Source organism: Epinephelus lanceolatus, chromosome 18 (assembly GCF_041903045.1).
Source record: "Epinephelus lanceolatus isolate andai-2023 chromosome 18, ASM4190304v1, whole genome shotgun sequence".
NCBI classification, from domain to species: domain Eukaryota; kingdom Metazoa; phylum Chordata; class Actinopteri; order Perciformes; family Serranidae; genus Epinephelus; species Epinephelus lanceolatus.
Window position 1 is genome coordinate 12,536,343 of NC_135751.1, and position 21,807 is coordinate 12,558,149.

At 39.5% G+C, this 21,807-nt stretch overlaps 1 protein-coding gene across 1 annotated transcript; it reads left to right on the plus strand.

The window, feature by feature from the left end:
- Positions 1-3,631: 3,631 nt before the first annotated feature.
- On the plus strand, positions 3,632-20,736 carry fam83fa (family with sequence similarity 83 member Fa). The gene is made up of 5 exons (XM_033644443.2): positions 3,632-4,573; positions 13,313-13,480; positions 15,127-15,248; positions 17,382-18,184; positions 19,964-20,736. Exons 1-5 carry the CDS (start codon positions 4,100-4,102, stop codon positions 20,011-20,013), a joined length of 1,617 nt encoding a protein of 538 aa, XP_033500334.1. The 5' UTR covers positions 3,632-4,099; the 3' UTR covers positions 20,014-20,736.
- Positions 20,737-21,807: the final 1,071 nt, after the last annotated feature.

The window sequence follows — 21,807 nt, forward strand, 5'->3', positions numbered from 1 at the left end:
CTGAGAAACACTGTTCTAAAGCAGTCATGTCCAAGGGTCAACTGTGGCCCGTAGACCAATTTTAAGAGGCCCTCTGCACAATATTGGTTAATCAAGCAAGGTCACGATTACAAGACGATAATACAGTTTGTAGACATGCATCAAATAGGGACCAGCAGGCAGCGCTAATGTGTTTTCATAGAATGATGGTAAATCAGCAAACAAACAATTACCTTACACCAGATATTTCCTGCTAGGATGCAGATATGGCCACAGCAAAGGAGCGCAAAGTAAAAGATGTGGACTGCTGCTTTCAGGAACGGTGGAAAGTGGAATACTTTTCCACTCAAAGACGAAAAAGTTGCATTTGTGTAATATGTGTGTGATTTGTTTCTCTTTTAATTACCCATATGATGCAAGAAGCAGCTAATCTGGCCCCCTTCAAAAAAGATTGGACATTCCTGTTCTAAAGACTGTAGCATCTGCTCCCCCTCCCAATACCACCACTACCACAAAAAAACAAGATGTATTCCCCATTAACTCATGAAGCTTAAAAATGTCAAGTTAATTACTCAATAGTTGCCCTCACAGACAGTGGTGTCACATAAAAATCTTAAATACATAAATTGTCTGTACATATAACTGAGTCAACAGGTAGACACATGTACCTGTAGTGATTATTAGAGCAATCAGTAATGAAGGGTTTATAATGCACAGTCTGAAATCTCAGCATGTTTCAGCCTCTTCCCTCAACATACTGCAATTACTGTGTGAAGCTTTTGTTTAGAGGTTTAAGAGGGCTATAGGACAATAGTTCTATCAAAGCTGTTTGGGTCCTCATTATATCCTGGGCTTAAGACAGAGGTGACAGTACATCAAAGTTCATGTATCCTTGAATATTAAGTTTATAGTAACATCATTGTATCTAGGTAAAGTCTATGTAAAACCTATCATTAATGATGTACCCAGGCTGATTTATTGGACAGGAGGAGATGGGGATCAAACCACGACGAGAGGCACTTAAACACACCATCAAACTGGCCCTCCAAATTTTAAACTAAAATTGACATTTTTCATGAAAGTAATACATTTAAAGGCTTTGTTTAGGAGGCCTGCTTTATTGTGTAAGTTCAATTTAAAAGAGAGCAAATGTTGAGAGTAAATGTTGACACTACCACATTAGACAGTTTTAGTCATTAACTAGCAACTATATTACTTTACTATATTTCTGCCTTTTTAGTGTTAATGAGGAGTCAAGCAGTCAGACCTAATACTCTTTAATCAGGCAGGCTAATTCTCAAACTCTTTACCCCCGTTTAACCTTCAAGACCACTTTCTATTTTCATGTGCAGCTTCATTTTACATGTGACATGATTATTCTGACAGTGGATTATGTGCACATACAGGTGGTGGACACTTAAATGAAATGTAGAGGTTGTTAAGAACACTTAATGGGTAACTTTGGTATTTTTTCAACCTAGACCCTGGGTTCCCACATGTTTGTGTCTAAGTGACTAATGGGAACATAAGTTTTTGAAACTGGTCCAGTACTGAATGAGAGGGGCCGGCTGCAGCTGGCAGCAGCGAAACAGGCTGCCAGCTGCAGCCCTCTCATTCATGCCACTGTCAGGCTCAGATTGTTCTTATAAATGTCTGACAACATTATGGAAAGTATCCTTACAGAGATAGACTTTTGTTGGAAAGAGGAAGATCCTTTTTGTTTGACCCAAAACAGCCTCAAAATTGCCATCGCCATACCCACCAGACTCCATTTAAATAAACAGTAATTTTAGCATGTGTAGAGCCAGCATACTTTCACATCTAACTGGGTGAATAAAGGGTTTAATTCAACCAAACCAGAGTTGGTAATTGACGGAACAGTGGAAAGATGTACCAACAGCTTCTGTGAGTTTTATTTTGTTTGTGTGGACTTTGAATGAAGTGTGTTTAATGATAATAAAATGACTGGTCATTTAAATGGAGTCTGGTGGCGGTGGTGGTGGTGGTGGCTTGAGCAATGGTGACGCAAGGCTGTTTCTGGTTAAACAAAAAGGACCTCACTCTTAACCAAAAAGGGTTTATCTCTGTAGCTATTTTTGTCATTATGTTGTCAGACACAAAAACAAGTGTATTTAACGGACACATTTATTCGTTTTCTCATGTTTTTGTGTCCAAATGACAAAGTTGGACACAAAAACATGAGAAAATGGTTGCCCTTTAAGTGTGAGCTCTCTCAAAACATTGTTGTTGCTGTAATTTTTGACCCAAGTTCTGGATGAAGACATTTACTTTGCATCAAATTTTAATTTGAAATTTAGCCTTTCCTAATGTAAAAGTGCCAGTATGACAATGTATAAATGTCTCTAGTGACTAATACATTATTCTATCTAACATTATTGTTAATACTGATGTATTATAAATGAGTAAGTAAGGAGTCTGGCCCTCCAAAAGATCACAAATCTTAGAGGCTGTGAGATGATTAATGGGAGAGGAAAGACAAAAAAAATCTAAGCTGTGCTGCAATAATTTAAATTCATAATTTGGATTTTTACTCTGATCGGCTTCGAGCTGTCATTTAAATGAAATCATGTGTCATGTTTCAGCTCAGAGGAGAAACGTCTCTGGTGGAACTACTAAGAGTCATCTTAAAGATGTTAGGGGCCTCTACTTTACACAGATTGTTTTTTGTCAACTCTTGTCCTGTTGTAGAAGCCATCCTCTCTTCATCTTCAGCTTTTTTACACATGGTTGCTTCCAGAATTTGCTGGAAATTAACAGAAGCCATTCATCCCTCTACTGCAACACAAGCCCAAAGCATGATCGATCCACCCTTGTGTTTAACAGTTGGACAGGTGTTCTTTTCATTAAGTTCTGCACCCTTTGTTCTCCAAACATACCTTTGCTCATTGTGTCCAACAAGTTCTATTTTAACGTCATCAGTTCACAGGACTTGTTTCCAAAAAGCATCAGGCTTGATTAGATGTTCCTTTGCAAACTTTTGACGCTGAATTTTGCGGTGAGGACACAGGAAAGTTTTTCTTCTGATGACTCTTCCACGAAGGTCATAGTTGTACAGGTGTCACTGCACAGTCGCACAGTGCACCACCTCTCCAGAGTCTGATAAATCTTCCTGCAGGTCTTTTGCAGTCAGACGGGGGTTTTGATTTGCCTTTTCAGCAATCCTATGAGCAGCTCTTTTGGAAAGTTTTCTAAGTCTTCCGACCTCAACTTGACCTCCACAGTTCCTGTTAACTGCCATTTCTTAATTACATTACGAAATGAGGAAACAACTATGAAATCACTTTGCTATCTTCTTATAGTCTTCTCCTGCTTTGTGGGCATCAGTTATTTTAGTTTTCAGAGTGCTAGGCAGCTGTTTAGAGGAGCCCATGGCTGCTGATTGTTGGGAAAAGGTTTCAGGAGTCAAAGTATTTATAAAGCTTTGAAATGTGCATCACCTGACCTTTCCTAACAATGACTGTGAACAAGCCAGTCCCTGGTTAAAGTTGACGGAGAGCTCAAATGTCTTGGGGTGCCCAAACTTTTGCATGGTGCTCCTTTCATTTTTTTCACTCTAAAATTGTACAAAACAAAAAGAATACACTGATCTTACCTGAAATGTTGAAAAACATGTCTCATCTTTAACTTTAACTTAATTCCTTTCGGAGATCAACTCATCTTCTACACAGTACACAAAATTCTGACCAGGGGTGCCCAAACTTTTGCATGCCATGGCAAGTTTTTACCAAAATGTCACCAGGGACAACTGTTCACAAAAGTGTATTTTAAATGGTTTTCATATGTTACCAACTGTAATTGTTAAACTCAGAATAAGTCAACATAAAGATTGTTTATTTGTAATTCTTTTATTCAACAGGTGAGACACAAACTACTGGAACATATTTCCGAATAACTTTTAACACCAAATGTTTTTATTGTGAAAGTCTTACAACAGGAAGCTCTCTAATAACGTGTAATGCATGAAACTGCTACTGACAGCTACTACCTCTACACAATGGTTGGTCCCGCCTCCTGTCTCTTACCTGAGAGACTCACCTGAGCACCTATCTACCTGTCCGCACAGGTAGCGTCGCAGCGTCGGAGAGCAGCGGATCAGGAGATGGCGGAGTCTCAGCTGGTGTGCATGGACGATGAGCACGTTAACGAAAAGATCCCGGAGACCAAACCGGAGTTTTACTACAGCGAGGAGCAGCGCGCGGCTCTGGAGCAGCTCCTGAAGAACGGGGACGGTGCGTTCAAGATGCGTCTCAAAGAGGACAACATCAAGGACTTCCTCTCCGCCAAGGAGGTCAGGTGCATCCGAAAAACCTTTCAGGAGTACGACACGGACAGTGACGGTGAGTCCGGAGAGCATGAGAAGTCCAAGGAGTCCTCCAGCGCGGACTCCGGGGTCCACTCCACCTACTGGCCCCAGATGTCCGACACTGAGGTCCCGTCTCTGGACATCGGCTGGCCCGGTAGCAGCGGCGTCTATAAGGGGGTGACCCGGGTGTCCGTGTACTCGCACCCACCCAAGGAGCCCGGGCCCCACATCAAGGAGGTGGTGAGGAGGCTCATACAGGAGGCACACAAGGTACCTGTCTGATGTGAATAATTTAATCTATATAGCAGCTTTCAAAATAAAGTTAGAAACTGCAAAACAAACAATAAAACAAAAACTATATTCAAGATATTTTTTAAAAAGATATATTTATGAAAACAACTACATTTTCAACTTGTTTCCAATCTATAAATACACATTCATTAAGTGTAACACTATTATTGAACATTAGTTTGCCTTTCTCATTACTTTGTAAAATTAAGTTTGCTTAAAATTGTTGTGTTTCCCCCAGTTTTGTTCTTATTCTAATAGGAAATGGCTGCATAATAAACACAATTATCTGTTGATAACTTGTACTTAAAGGTGTAGTCAGCGAATCTTAAGGAGAGTGTTGATATTTGAACTCAGCATCCAACGGACAGCTAGCGGCCTGTGAGGAGATATTCACTGGATCTGGCAAAAAGTGTATTGAGACTTAAGTCACAGACGGCAGCCTTTTTTTTATGTGAGAATAAAATGCCTATAACAATTATTTTAGTTATCACTTCATCTGTAGCTGTGATTAATCAGTATAAAATGTTGGGAAGTTTTCCAAAGTCAAAAGTGGTGAAGTCCTCAAATAGTCCCAAACCCAAAGATACTCAGTTCACAACCTTATAATGCAGATTAAAGTAGTAAATATCCACATTTCAGAAGTTAGAACTCTTAGAACAGATTAAGAACAGTTTGAAAAGCAAGTTGCATCTACTAAACTCTAAAACTAGAGTTTATGTAATCTGTACATAGACCACCATGTTGAACCTGCGGTCTTCAGGTTGCCCTAAAAACACTTTTACGACCATATGAAAATAACCGACCGTGCAGTAAAACTTATCACTTTCTCCTTCTCCCCTGACCTGACCTACTTGGTCCACAACAGAACAATGCCTCTGAAATATTCAAAATGATTGGCCACAGGTGATCATGTGATGAAACACTCCCACAGATGAAAGACACAAAGCCCCCCAGGCAGAGATAAATTACTGTCACTCCACATGTGTCCTGTCTCTATGAATACAAGAGACAACGTGTTTAATGGCTTTAAAGCAATTCTTTTCATCCAAAGAAGATGCACTTTGATTTTTAATCTGTTAAAGATAGATTTAACATGCAAATTATGGATTAATCATAACAAAGGCCTGAAGTTACTGACAGTTTTCAAGCCAAAATGTTGGTGTACACATCAACCTGAGTAAAAATATGGATCATTTAAATGACAATTCAGGGCTCTTTTTGTAGTCGGTATGTTTCAAATGTACTGTTAATAGTTTTTTCAACAATAAAAAGGAGGAAAATATCTACTTGGGGAAATATCAGAAATCTTTATGCTAAGCTAAACTAACCAGCTGGTGGCTGTAGTCTTATATTTAACCAACAAACATGAGAGTGATATCAGTCTTGTCATCTAACTCTCAACAAGAGAGCAAATAACTGCATTTTCCAAAATGTCAAACTGCTCCTTAAACATTTGTTTTGAGTCATGTTATGCACAACAGCTGAACACATTTCTGCATGGATTTGCCAGGTTGGGATATACATTAATATAGGACAGATATTCTGGTACAGACTCCATGATCCAGATTCACAGTGCATCAGAGAATATTTAGACAGGTTTCAACATGTTTGGTCAAACCCAAATATTTCTGTTTTACGAGGAAGTGAAAATAAAAATGACAGTTAAGAGTTATAACATAAAACTTTAACTATCATGGTTTACTGAGTTTCAGTTTGCAGGAGTTGGACTTGCCATTCATGAGCTAATGCAGTTAATGTCAGTGTGAGGCTTAACACGTGTTCTACCTGCATTCAGCTGTGTCCAAAAACACTGTGTCGATGCAAGTAACACAAACATAATTAATTGGTTTATAATCCGTCACATCCTTGTACTGAAAGAAAAAACAAACGATGAGCCTTCATGATAGAAAATCAAGTTTTCTGTTCTTACATGACGGTTTACAATAAAAATCCATAGTATTTTTTTCAACAACATATCTTTCACCTCACACAGAGGTAAACAAAAGCAGGCTCCTGATTCCTAACTAGTGATCATCTGTTTTACCATCTGAAATTCCAGCTGTTGATAGTGGATGTAATCAACTGTAGTTAACTAGTTAATTAAGCTAACATTAGCAGGGGTGTTTCTAAGGTTTAAGGACCTTCGGGGCTTAGCGTGGGCCTCTGCAAGGGGGCCGGGGGGATCCTCTCTGGGGAACTTTTTTGATCAACAAGCTCTGTTTTAATTATTTTTATGCACTCTTGCACATTACTTACATTCAAATATCTTAATCATTAAAAAATTGAAATAATCAATAACTGTTTTTTACTTTCCTGATTGATCATGAATTGTGATGTTAAAAATGTTAGTAGTTATGAGTAATTAGTATTAGTGTTGAGTAGAAACAGAATACTTTACAACTGCTATCATAAAACTGCTCAAATTATCCGTTCATCTGCCCACACTGCGATGACACAGAGCTGGTTTAAAATCATCAGTTTCCCTTTAACCACCCATATTGCTATTTTCCAAGCTACCGTAGTCTTCATATTTTGTGAAGATAAACCTTCAGTGGTTCTGGCAACTCAAATTTAGCCAGAGCAAACTGCCTCCCTGACACCTCGCCAGATCAGAAAACTTCCCAGCTTTGTAGTCTCCTAGCGACAGGAACCAATGAAGGCACCACAGGGAACACTAGCTAGCTAGCACCCATCTCTTTCATGGCACTGGCTAATAGTAGGCTTGAAGACAATTATCCATCCTTGAAGTTTGGCAGCCTGCTCTCTTCATGTGGAAGTGGGAACGGTTTAATCTAAAGTTGGTTGGAAAAACAATACTTGCCAACAAAAGAAAACCTGTAGGTGAGAATGCGTTTGGTTGTGTGTGTGTGTGTGTGTGTGTGTGTACTGTATATCTGTCCGTCTGCAGCTAATCTATAAACTACTGGACCAGGCAGCCTTTTTGTGTGCACACTAATGACTGTATGCCCAAGGATCTGTCATGGTTGCAGTGATCACAGTTGATTAAAAAAACCCTGTTTTATTGTATGTTTTATACTGTGACTGCTGACTCCTCACCAGTCCTAACCTGCTGGTGAGGGCTGCAAGTTTTCTGGGAATCATCTCAGCTAAAAACAAGAAGCCTTACTGTCTGGTGCAGGCCATATTTGGGCTATGCTGTGGCTCAGATACTGACATGCATAGAAAAGTTTGGGCTTAGTTTGACCTGGAGCATCTGCAGATGGATTCTAAACTTAACTAGTTTGCCACGATATGAGATTATAAAAATAACCCAGTTTTGCTATCTTTGCTGCTATCTTGACTGTAAGGAAGCCGTGAGGGGTCAATTCTACTGGGCACAGCTGCACCGCATGCATTGTAGAGTGATCACGATCGACGAAAGCCTGGCGGTAATTTGTACTCTACTGAGTGCACTCTTCTAGTCGTTGGAAAATTATTTTCATTACGTTTGAATGAATGTAATTGACTCAAATTGTTTCATACACTACATAATGAATCTTGAAGATGTACTCATCTTAAACTCAAATACGTCGTTGCTCACATGAAGTCAGTGAGTTCGCGGAAGGGGTGGCATAAGAAATAGGTACTAACCAAACACAAAACTTCATCATTGCATCTGGTTCCAAAATCAAACTGTGATGCATGTTGTTGCTAATTATATGTACTGTACAATTAAATGCAGTACAATCAGATATAGATACAGATAAAGAAATAAAGTAAGTAAAGAAATATCCCCAGACACTCTTAACCTTCCCTCCAAAACCTAAAGTATGTAGTATTATTATATGACTAATTTAAGTTGCAGTAATTAAACAGCCGACTTACTTCTTTATATTACCATAACAAATACAGAACATTTATAAAACATAGAAAATATGCAAATACAGAATCATGTTCTGTACATGCAGGATTTCCAGGAAGTGATAAAAACAGCGAAGGGTTAACGAAGCCCAAGGCATCAATAAAAAAATGTGCCTCAATGGGAGAGTCATTTGCAAGTTTAAACAAGCTGAGTCATACGTGTTGCAGACAGAGGCCGAGCATCTTTAAATGTCAGCTTCACATCAGGACTTGCAGCAGAAACAGAAAGACTTGTTCAGCCCCCCCCACCATCCTGCAGCCCGGTTAGGGTTGGTACAGAACAAGCCTTACTTTCCCTCACCCACTCACAGATTCCCACCTCTGCCTCTGATTGGTTGACCTCCTAGGTATGCAAACTTTAACTAAAGAGAGGAACATTCACCTGTGATTTGTTTGACGTGCAGCACCAGAGGCTATAGTGGCCGGGTAAGGTGATAGGGTTTGTTGTAACTGAGACAAGGAACACTGCTTCAATTTATCGGGTGTGTGGAGGATGCCAAATGTTTCCAGATCAGACAGTTTGACTGGCTGAGGGACCAGTTAGTCAGAGCTCTTTGAAAGTGGTCATACTGCAGAGCTGTTACTGATGAATAATTGGACAGACTTTAACACATAAGTTAATCCTCATTACTGTTTGTTTACAGTAGCCATTTCAGGGCCGTGACAGCTTAATTAACCAACAATATTTCTCCCCTTGAGGTGAAGTAAATCATGTACTCATGAAAGCCTGCCAAATACTTGAGAGAGTACTTCTGTATTTCGCTATGCTAGAGTTCAAATTGTCACTCTCATTACTTGCAGAAAGGCATGCACACACTCACATACACTTTCTGGAAGCAGATAAAGGTTATAGGAGATTGTTATCTCAAAGCAAGAGCTCAAACACAGCTGTTTAATTGATGTTGCAGTGAGCCCTGGGTTGCAGTAGAAATGGTTTTCAGGTCAGGTGGGTCTTGACATGACAGGTAGAGAATGATGTCTCTGGTTGAGCAACATTTAAGAGTAAGCGCAGTGTTGCAAAAAATAAATTGATCTGGACAAGCTGTTTAAATCCATATGCAGGCTAAGAGTCTTATATTTGAAAAAGCAATGAAAGGTTTTTCCAGTCAGGTGAGATAGTCTTGTTTTTGTGCATTCTTTGTCTCTCTGAAACCATGTAGAATACGGAGGCGCACAGTGGTGCAATGCAAGTACGTACATTTACTGAAGTTCTGGACTTAAGTGCAAATGTGAGGTACTTGGACATCACTGGAGAATTTCCATTTTTACTTCACTACATCTGAAACCCATATTGTAATTTTTACACCACTACATTTGTCTGACAACTTTAGTTACTTTTTAAAGTTTTTCCATCCCATTCCTCCTCAGTGAAAACCGTGTATCTCCAGATGTGTCGATGTTGAATGTTTGTGATAAACTGAAGGATGAAGTGTTCCTTTATATGTTGAGACAATTATTCTACTTTTTTTTTAGTTAGATTAACTCTTTAAAAAAAACCCTCTTGGATCAACTGGAAAATTCATCATCACAAAGCTGAAAACAGGACTATTTTTCTAACACCATAAAGAGTTGACCTTTTAGAGATACAGTATGTGGTTCCCACATGACAGCAGTGCTACAAACATATAATGATCTTATAGAATATGATGCACTGCAGTACAGTAAACTACCCAACAGTACATAAAGGAGGTAAAACCTTAAACATCTACAGCAGTAAAATGCAACACATTCACGCAGCAGTAGTAAATAGTGATTGTAATAGTAGTAAAACATAAACTGGCACCTTAACTCTTGGTAAAGAGGTGAACAAGGGTGTTTTCCAAAATGTCAAACTATTCCTGTAGGTGGTTAACAAAGTAAAAAAAATCATCATGTGGGGACAATGAGATCGTTGGAGTTGGAGGAAAAGTCAGGGGCCTCCCAAAGTCAGTAGTATTCATAATTGAGGGATCATGAATGTCTGTACAAAATTTAATGGCAATCTATCAAGTAAGTCTTGAAAAATTTCAATCTAGACCAAAGTTGTGGACTGAAGTGTAACTGTCTCCTTCCCTAGACAAATGTTTTTCTCAATACACAGCCTAATAACCAGTTAGAATGAGTAGCACGTCATTTAGACTCACACGTGGTTTACTTTTAATGATTGATGCCAATTAAAATTGGACCACGCTGTTGTCACACGTTAAGCTGTCTGCCAGGAAAACTTGTTTGGACTCTGTTGGTTGGATCAGGCCCAAACATGTACACGAGAGCTGCAATAAGGAAATGGAAAAAGCCTCACATGATGGCTCTGAGTTGCACTCAAGGATATAAAAAAACTGCGTGACTGTAAAATGCTTCACTGCAAATAGTTATGAAGTTAGTTTGATACAATATACAGTGTTACAGATGCACTGAAAATAAGAATATACCAAATTTGAGAGTGCATCAGTTATGTGTAGACTGGCTCCTGATTGTAGTACATCATGTACTGTATCTTCTGACAGGATGATTCTCTGTTAGCTCAGAACCTGTACTGTTATGTCATGTGCCTTAGCACAGACTCTGCAGTTGAAATAATTAGCAGTGCATGTTAATCATAGCCGTTGCTGGACTGCATCCAAACTATCTTGAGTAACCCTTTAATTACCTTGAAAAACAAGTTCCTCTGAAGCATCAACTGTTACCGCCTGATACTTAAATTCTATAGCACAACACAAATAATAAGTTAGCATCTCATAGCCATTGTGTTTACCAACAGTGGGAGTGGTGAAGAACACTCATGAGTCTTAATGTTAGAGCAAATGGGTTATGTATGGCTGCTCTAAAAGGCAGCGAGATGATGATAATCAATCACCCAGAAACCATCAGATGTGATATCAGTAAAGTGCGCACACACATCTTTACCAGCCCCTCTGGTTGGGGATGTTGTTCAGGAAAAAGAATCTGAAACACCAGAATTGTGTGGCCAAAAGGGTAAATATCTGTAGTCTCTGTAACGGTAATGATCAGAAATCTAAAAGCGTTTCTTTGTCCTGCTGTCCAGTGGTGGAGGGAGTGCACAGATCCTTTACTTAAGTAAAACTAGCAATCCAGAATTAAAGAGCAACTCAATAAAAAGTCCTGCAATGAAAATGCCAAGTCATTGGCAAAATAGCCTATACCTTAAATAAATGTACTTATAATTCAGAAAAATAGTCCAATGTGAGTAGAAGTAAAAGTAATGAATACACAGTGGAAATCAATTTCTAAGGTTGCATTCGGAAATACTCACCAGAGCGCACTCTGGCACAAACTGAACCGTTCGTAAATGCGCAGCGCTGTTGGTATGGTACTGTTCGGTTATTTAAAACATTCTATCTTGGGAGAGGGAGCAGCAGAGCACCAAGCAGAGCGAATGTTTGATTAACTTAATGGTTTGTTAGGGTCTGTTTCTTTGAATGACAGGGCTCTCATGTAAGTGTAGAGTGTCCGACTGGATTTACGAACACACCCTAAAGATTCAGCTGTTTATCTTTTACCTAGGTCATGGTTTCAGCTGTTTCAAATCATGAACTAAGTAAACAGTTGAAATCGTTAGCTAAAAGTGATGGCTATACAGTTTGAATAGTAGCTAAAAGTAATGATTATAGGATAAATGGGGACTTAGCTAGCTGAAGCTAATAGATACATGGTTAAAATACATAGCTCACCAATATAGCTGAAGTTAGCTAAGGGTGCTTTCACACCTGCCCTGTTTAGTTCGGTTCAATCAAACTCCAGTACAGTACGGTAGGTGTGAACACAGCAATCGCGCCCTAGCCCTAGCCCCGCCCCTAGCAAATTCGAATAGGCTCTGCACGGGTATGTGGCCCCGACGAGCAGAGCCCGCTGAATCGCCATCGGACCAATCAGATCAGTCTATCTGACAGACGCGGGCTCTGGGCGGGTGTAACATGATGAGGACAGCGCTGCGCCGTAGGAGTAGAAAAGTAAACAACCAAGATGGCAGCTGCCAAAAGACTGCGTCTATTCAATTTAGCTTTGGAAGAAACGCTAAGCCAACTACACTTATCTTTTTCCTTGAGAGAGGAACAGAAGACTGCCCTAGAAGCCTGCGTTTCCAGGAAGGACATTTTTGCTGTTTTGCTGACGGGATATGGCAAAAGCATAATATATCAGTTAGCCCCACTGTTTGGCAAACAAATGGGGCTTAGTGCAATGAATACGTCACCTTGTTTTTTGCTCTGATTGGCCATTGTGCTATCCAATTGCGTGCAGCGGCATTTGAAATGCCTCAGTTAGTGCCGCCCCTTGGGTAGGAAGGGTGTATCTGTGAGGGCCAGACTCAAAATCTTTCTAGATTTGAGTCTGGATTTCCAGGCTAGGCAATTTTGCAACTTTGTAATCAAATTAGCCCCCGATTCGGACCAGAGCAAGACAACTCTAGGTCTGAAAGCACCCTAAAATGATAAACAGTTGAAAATAGTTAGCTAACTTAAATGTAATAGTTAATGGTAACATTGATAGCTAAAGGTAATGAATAAATGGTTGACATAACGGCAGTGTTGATGAAGATTTGCGATAGAGATGTGGGGGTATGTCTGACAAAAAAGGTTGGGAACCACTATTAATAATGCGGCTTTTTCTAAGCTTACCATTTATTTTGGATGTAAAATCTTAATCTGTGCAGTAACTACAGGTGTAAAAAAAAAAAAAAAAATCTAAAATTTCCCTCTGAGTTGTAGTGAGAAGTCTGAAGAGGCATGAACGGGAGAATTTTAAGTGAGGTTCAACTTTCAAATTTGTACTTGGAGTAAATGTACTCAGTCACATTCTACCACTGCTGCTGTGCCTCTGCTTGGCTGCATTTAAACCGTCCTCCCTCTGTTTCCCCAGGTGGTGGCTATAGTCATGGACCTCCTGACAGACCTGCAGATCCTCCAGGACCTGCTGGATGCCTCGTCGCGGCGCGGGGTGGCTGTCTACACTTTGCTGGAGGCCAGGGGAGTGCCCCACTTCCTGGATATGTGCACTCGTCTGCAGATTAATGCGGTGCATCTGCGGGTGAGGAGTGTGCTCAGCAAACACTGGACACTGTAGAGCATGATAGAGTGCCACGGAGGGAGGTGGCTCACTAATACAACACACAGAGAGCATGGAAAGTTTGAAACACCTCAGTGTGTCACTGCTCTGCCTTCTTTATTAGACAATGGCAGTGGCTGCAGTAATTATCATGGATTAGAAAACAGCTCATATCAATATGTCACGCTCTTTAGGATAATCCTCACCAGTAACAGACAATGTAACCTGGTTTGAGGCTGTTAAAAAAAACTCTATGTATACTAACAATGTCTATTGCTCTGAGTCATGCCACTAAGCCACTAAGCTACTTAGCTGTACGGTAGTAATTTAATTGTAATAGCAGATACTTTCTCACATGATTGTATTTAAAGTGTGAATGTTATGTAAAACAGCTCTCAACTTAGTGATGAAAATTTTAGACAACACATCAAATGTGAAATTAATGTAAGTGAGAGGGTGAGTGATGTGAATGATCGTTGAGATGTTGTGTATAGCAGTGATTCCCAACTAGATCTACTTGTGCAGTTGCATGGTGGTGAAAAGATAATAGCTCAACTAATCTGAAAAATAGAAATAATGATTTGACTGAAACAAATCCACACATTGAGCCAGCAGTTATACCTGTACACCAAGTGTTGAGGGTGCATGAAAACCAGTCGGCAACTGAGCACAGGAAAAAGATGAATACTTCAGGGAATCCAGGGCTGTGTGGGTATGTCTGGCAAAAAGGGAACTACTGCTCTAGAGTAAATACTGTATACCCCAAAGGTAACTGACAAGTGGGAAAGATCCCTGTAGATTTGCACAGGAAATGCATACACAAATTAAAGACCCACTTACTGAAAATCAGGATAATAACAAAGACTGCTCATAAACTGAGATGGCCCATTTTAGATTCATTTCCTGATTTTTTAAGGGAATACCTGAAAAATGAAATGCTGAAATACTGATGCCTTTTTTCACCTATGCATCAAACAGTTAAAACCAGTCATCTAACTTTTATGAATTAACATTTAATGCTTGTCTACATGTTTCAGAACCTGAGTATGACAGTAAGTGCTAATCTAGGTTCAGAGTGAACAGCAGTTCACTGAGTCAGACCGTCATCCTATCTCCACAGACACACAATACCTGGCCTTATCTGCTGTACGCAGAGTTTTGTCGCCCCAGTCTAGTTTATCTGGAGCACTGGAATACCTTGTTATAGTGGTGTCAGTTGATAGGCTGTGAAAGGCCTTTTGAGAGCACCGGGCTCTGTTACTCTTACCTCTTACAAGTGAACATTCATAGTTCCTGAAAACAGATCCAAGGACTGTAACACGATGCTTTGACAGAGGAAAGCCTCCTCCCAGTGTGCATACCCAGCATTTACGTCTCCTTTTTGTTTCCTTTTCTCTTCCCTTTAAGTAAACATATGTGGCTCAAGGATTTGAGTTTTGCCCTTTATTTTTTGAGAAAGTTTACTTTATGTTGCGAGGTGTGACAGTTTGACTTGGCATCTGTTTAGATCAGTCATGTGAGATACAGCAGGGGACGCTTGATAGCTTTGGTGGAGTGAGTTTACTCAGGCTCACCTGTGTGATGCTAAGCCAACTCAAGTGTGTAATCAAGCGGGCGTTTCATTGCAGAATCTCCGTGTGCGGATGGTGAGAGGTTCAGGGCTGGCCCTGTCGTTTGGAAAGCTGCCCGGGTCCCTGTGCTCCAAATACATGCTGGTGGATGGAGAGAAAGTCATGTTCGGGTCTTACAGGTGAGCATGAATATTCAGCAGTGCCTCAAACTCATAAACTCAGCCATTGACAGCTGGGACAGGACTGTGAAGAGGCTTTAAATATAAACACAACTTTCTCTATAAGCTGCAGGCTACAACACAATAGAAAATCACTCAGACCAGAACACTAATAACTCCTTAACAACTTTATGAAGCATAGGGGGTGAACAGGGTGAAAGAGACAAGTGAAAGTGAGTGGATACACTTTTTTGAGTGTCACAACCCTTGAAAAATTACTTTTTTTACTATCAGGATTTTAACCAGTCTGTCTGATAACATTTGGAAAATCATTTTATCCCCATTAAAGTTAGCAGAGGGCTAAACTGAAACTTAGATGCTCAGCAGCCATGAGTCTCTAGAGTGCCTCTATGGGCCCCACAATACGGAAGATCTGAGTGATTTCATACCTTGGAAATCTAGCTTTTTGGGCTTCATGTGTCACTGAGCAGCTTTCATAGAAACGAATGTAGCCACACCTCCAACGCTGTATCCAGTTTTCTTTATAAATCCATGATATGAATGGCTCATTCTAAGGGAACACAACTATACTTACTTTCGGGTGATTATAAACTAATGAAAACATAATCATAAAAAATTCTATAATTTCTGCCAATAGATGCCCCTAAATCTTACACACTGTACCTTTAAGGTATGTCCAACCATATGTGGAAGCAAATTGTTTTATAGTTGTTCCGAACGACCACATTCAAATGTGGGATGAAAAGTCAGCCGTCATAAAGAGCAACAAGATGGCGATAATGCTGAATACATATACAATACTAATAAAGTAACAGAAATACTGGTGCACCTGGCCAATTACGGCGTGACATGCGTGATTGTCAGATCATCGGTTTTGGAAAGATACAGATCCAACAAGACCTTCGACTGTAGTATTCTGACTCCTTAAGGAAACTTTATATCAGGTGTTACTGAATCTCATATTGTGATAATGATATTTTAAGTTTGACACTTTCAGACAGGAGTGCAATGATTTTGATGGAGAATATTTCACAACTAAATGATCATTATGATCAATTTAAATCAAACCCTGATGAAAAGTGGGTATTCCTCAGCATTACCTGGTGTAAGACTGTTGTAGAGGATGACAAGTTTAGCTGATTTTTCAGGCACCCTTTAAGCATTTTGTAGTTTTACATCTATTTACATGTATGATATGTAAAAGACAGAAAGAAGCAAAATGACATATTACAAAAAAAATCAGCAACAGAATATAATTTGATTTATAGAATATAACAAACTGTAGACGGTTACAAGGTGGTCATTACACAACCATATGAGGATTCTTGTTGTTGCTAAGCTGATATTAAATAACAAAATCTCTGTATTATAAATTATACTAAAATTCTTGTGACAAACTCTCATCCTCACTTGAAACTGACAAATACCTGAACAACACTCCCTGCAAAAATAAGCTGATTTAAATATTTTGGATACAACTTAAAGAGTTAAGCTTCTGTATACAGCAGCCTGTGTCTAAATACAGATGATGCATCTTTCCACACATCATGTGTCTCACATCAGCCAGCTTTGCTAAAACCACGTCAGTGACCACATCAGTAACAAAGCAGTTTTCAGTGCACTTCATGAACAGTCCATTAAAATCAAAACTGGGATGACTCACGTGTGATACCTCATTATGACTGGAACTGTACGTAAAGAAATTAGGTTCTGTGGAACCTTTGGTTAAGTTTTTAAAGCTGTTAAAGACAGGAACAATCTCCTGCTGTTTCTTAGGGTTCCCATATTACACCATGCTTGGAAGGACTGTACATTAAGAGTGCTGCGGTCACAAATGTTGGTTGCAGCTTTATTTTGCTCACTGGGTCTAAAAGTGACTCTGCATTCAAAAGCAAGATCTGCTAGCAAAAAAATACAAAGTGTAAAGACACTTTTAAAATTATTTAGGTAAATACATTTATTTCCTTTCTGGCTGAGTGTTGGATGAAACGTAGGCACCATTCTTGTGTCTGAGAGTGTTGTCAGTTTTATCATTTAATTCTTGGCAAGAAAGTGAACAAGCATATTTTGATAAATGTTGAACTATTCCTCAACTTTTATGGTTTTGGTTTAAATTTGTCTTTTGTCCTCCAGCTTCACCTGGAGTTCCTCCCGGATGGACAGGAACACGATCACCGTGATGACGGGACAAATTGTTGACTCCTTCGACAATGACTTCAGGGAGTTGTACGCCATCTCTGAGCAGGTGGACCTCTACAAGGAGTTCAACATCACCAAGCCACCTATTGCTATGCCCATTAGGAAGCCAAAGGTGGAGAAAATCCAGCCTCTGCCCATCTCCACGTCTCGTTTTCAAGTATCTGTCGGGGACTCCAGACAGGCCGACCTAAGGGTACCTGCACATAAATATCACAATCCTAAGTACTCTTTAGTTTTTGGGAACCGTATGGGCCTCACAGGTTCCCTACAAGACCTGTCTACCATGAATACCATGAACGACTCTCTGACTGGTGGGCTGCACCATGGGAACGGGCTGCAGAACAACATCCTTCATGCCAGCAGGAACAGCAGGGAGGTGTTGGAGCGAGTCCCCCCACAGAGTCCTGCTTCACCTGCAGAGGAAGAGGATGGAAAGGGGGGCTTGAAGAAGAACCAGGTAGCTGCAGTGAAGAAACAACGAAGCTCCTTCAGGCACTTCCTGAAAGGCAGAGGAGCCAATCACACCACAGAGACTATACAGGAGGACGTGGTCACTCCTCAGAGCCCCTTCTCCCCAACTAAGGTGCCAGAGACTAATGGTGTCGCAGGAAATGAGGTGGAGGACTCGTTTGAGATCATTGATAAACCTGGTCCACTGAAAACCAAAACCAAGAAACCCTCAAAGGTCATCCAGAGAAGTATGTCTCTGCAGACCATCAACACCGCAGACGAAGACGGTATGTCCCCGCACAGTCTATTATTTTATTGTTTGTTTCATTATGGTCTGAATCAAAGCTACTCATAGCTTTTCTTAGCGGTTAATCTGCAAATTATTTTTTGGTCAATAAAAAAAAAAGCAGAAAACAGTGAAAAATATGTTACAATTTTCTAAAGCCAAAGAAGACATCCTCAGATGTCTTTTCTAATTCGACCAACGATCCAAAAATATTTACAGTGTTATAAAAGAGAGAAATCCTCATATCTGAGAACCTAAAACAAGAGAATATTTTGTATTTAGATGTGTTTAATATAAAATTAATGTTCTAACATTAAAAATCATAAAATAAATTAACGCCCAAAATAAAATAGATATAAAAACAGAGCTGTCAGACCAAGGCTTTATGCCTCGTTTCCATATAGCCACATTTTTGGTGTGGAGTTAGCTTCGAGTATGCTGAAAAAAATCTAATTTTTGCACTGGTCGGATTAGGGACAGACTGTATGCACTGTGTCACAGGAGGTTAGCATAAAAACAAATTAGCTAACAGACTGACAACTGTAATAGAGCTCTATTTACACTTTTTTAGATGTGAAGTTTGATGGCATATTTAGCTTGCTAACATTGGTAGCATGCTAGCTGTGTAACATATAGAGTGCATGCATAGTGGATTGTACATCTTTTATCAAAATATTTCACAAAGCTGGCTACACAACTGACAGGCCGACCTCCTCATTTATTTGTCGCTATGCATTATTGGTCCTGTTTTTGTCTTTGTAGTGCTTAATGAACGTGTTTCACAAGACTGGACAGCAAAAAACACTCAAGGTGAACTTCTTGCGTTGAACACTAGAGGCGAAGTATGCATATTACATAGAAATAAGGACACAAAACAAAACTGTGTGTTACAGTCTTCAAAAATTTGTCATTTTAATATCCATGATTTAATTTATTAATTCCTGAAATTATTGTTTACCTTTCCACCTATCTGAGTTGAATTGAAATCTAAATAACCTCCTATTAATTGTCAGACTCATGATATAAGTCAGGCCATATCAAATTATACATTAAGAAATATGTAACCAACTGTCACTACTTGGAAGTTTTTGATACTCAGGGCTATAGTGTGAGTTCAGTTGGCGTTTAAAGCAGCTAATAGCTATTTTTACAATAATCTATGACATGACGTGATGTGAAAGGGGTTACTCGCAGTGATGAACCTACAGATAAGTATCAGCCTACAGATAAATGAGCTACACAGCTCATTGTTTATCTATCTGGACCAAATTTTACTGTTCTGGTTCACTCCCTCAGCTCTCATAGCATCGTTTTCAGAAAAAAAGATGTTACAACTCACTGTATACTGGTTACACAGCAGCAAACAGCACATAGACACAGTTAGAGACTATAGCTATGAACATAGTGGAGCATGTAGCAGCTAAAGGCAAAGGTATATCCCTCAAGAGTTGGTGGAGACCAAAAACAGAGCTAAAAGAGAGTGAATATTGGACTTACATTCATCAGGTCACAAACAAGACTCCAAATGAATTATAATGTTACTCAATAACTATTGGATACGGAAATAGGCAAATATTTGGTAACAATTTCAACCTATCATCTAAAATGTTGATGATATGTCACTATTGTGTTTATAACTTGTTTGTGGAAAGAAAAAAAAGTTATTGCAGGTTTAAGAAGTGTTGAGATGTTATACTTGCCCTAATTGTGATATAATTTATTCTCTTTAACACTTAAGATTGCTATTTTAAAATTAATCTGTTCTTTTTCTCCTCAACAGGATCTAAAAGCCGCCGGCGGCATCAAAAGAAGAACTGCATCCAGTCATGAGATCAAAAGCAAGAGAACAGTGTGTCTTTGGAGTTATAAAGAGGAGCCACAGGATCTCCTGGTTAAACATGCTGAGTCACAGTATCACCTTACTGTAACCAGGTGACATTACTTCAGTCAGCGTCTCCAGCCTGTTACACTTAAGGTGAAAGTCCTTACAGGGGACTGCTGATGAGACGTTGTAGTTTAACTAATCATGTGAGGAAAAAACTCCATCAGAGAATCTCAACATTGAAGCCAAAATGCTGATGGGGGGAGATTTCATCGCCATTATTTTAGTTTCTCTGTTTTTTGTACTAAATTATTTGTGTTTTTTATATTGTATGCTTAACCCCATCACCATGAGCAGCCCAGGCTGTGACCCAGGTCGTGTGGGTGGATTACATCACACCTGGTTGCTGTGGAGACACGCGAAGTGATCAGTTGTGCTTGTTGTCCCTGAGTGCCGCCTTACAGAGGACCCTTGGCAACAGAATAAGTGTTCGTCAGAGTGTGTTGTACAGGCTGTGAATAATGAACGCCGCGCTGAGTGGTGTGGTGTTGACACAGGCCTGCTTTGTTTCTACACCGCCAGGTGAGGACTTTGTATGTTTGCACTTTGGGTTTATTCAGGTGGGACTGGCAGAGATTAAAATGTGAATCCTTGAGAACCACTCGAAATGCAAATAATTCTAATTCTGTAGCAGAAATTGAATAAAAGACATGAAAACAGCAGATAAAAAAGTGGTTTGTGTCAATAAATATCAAGTAAAATTCAATGTAAATAAACATATGTAATCATGCACAAACACCTTTTTCAGCAAGCCAGTTATCTCACTGAAAAGCTCAGTGAGTTCATGAATTGTGTACAATACAAAGCAGAATTTAGAAGTTACATTTACAATTAGCTCCACTGATCCTCCTGAAGAGAAAAGACTATGTTATGCGAGTAAGTAAAGACTGAAGACAAAGTCCAATTCATATTTTATTGCTTATTAAAAAAAGTGTTATTTTATTTCAGAAAATGTATCCTAATTTCTGACAAGTTCTTCTGGTCGAATGATTTATTTGTTGAGCCTGGGACAGGAGATGTGTAACACTGACCAATTTGTTAATTTCAGTGGCTATAAGATTGAAAGAAATGATCACGAAAGAGACTGAGCATATTTAGAAGTTACAAATGTAATAGTTTACATTCATTTGAAGCTGCATGTTGGTCACTTTTCTAAAGATAACTTTTTGTCATATTTCCAATAACTGTCTCTGTGTTCTGAAAGAAGTAGGTGAGACAGATAATCTGTGAAAAAAATTTGTCCCTCCTCCCCTCCTGTGACCTCTAATGGCATTTGCTAGAATCGACCGTGGGGCATCGAAAACAATCAGTCTGAGCGGAGAAGTCTCTAACGCAGCTGTCAACTGTGTGGGGCAAGTTACTTTCAAAATGGAATAAATAACATACTGCAAGTTACCTTCATTTAAAAGTAACAAGTTACATTACAACACTACTCTCTGTGTAGAGTAATTAGTCACATATTGCATTCCTTTTGCATTACTTTCACCAAAATGACCTCGAAGGAACTAATGTTCCTGTTCATTTTAAATGGATGACTGTCATGTTGTTTCACAGCAGGTAACCAAAGCACATAAGCTCCTGTTTACCACAGTTCACTACAAATCCAGTGCTGTAGGTCTGACCCATTCATTTATTCACATACAGTGGTTACCACTTTGTGTCAAAATCCCTTGCATATTAATAATAACCTGATGATATAGAACAATTAAACAACCTAGACCGTTTTATATGAATAAATAACC

Excerpts from the sequence above, each read along its gene's own strand:
- fam83fa (XM_033644443.2), top strand. The coding sequence starts at position 4,100 with ATGGCGGAGTCTCAGCTGGTGTGCATGGACGATGAGCACGTTAACGAA. Across the intron at positions 13,481-15,126 it reads TTAATGCGGTGCATCTGCGG|AATCTCCGTGTGCGGATGGT; the intron begins GTGAGGAGTGTG and ends GTTTCATTGCAG. Across the intron at positions 15,249-17,381 it reads GTCATGTTCGGGTCTTACAG|CTTCACCTGGAGTTCCTCCC; the intron begins GTGAGCATGAAT and ends TTTGTCCTCCAG.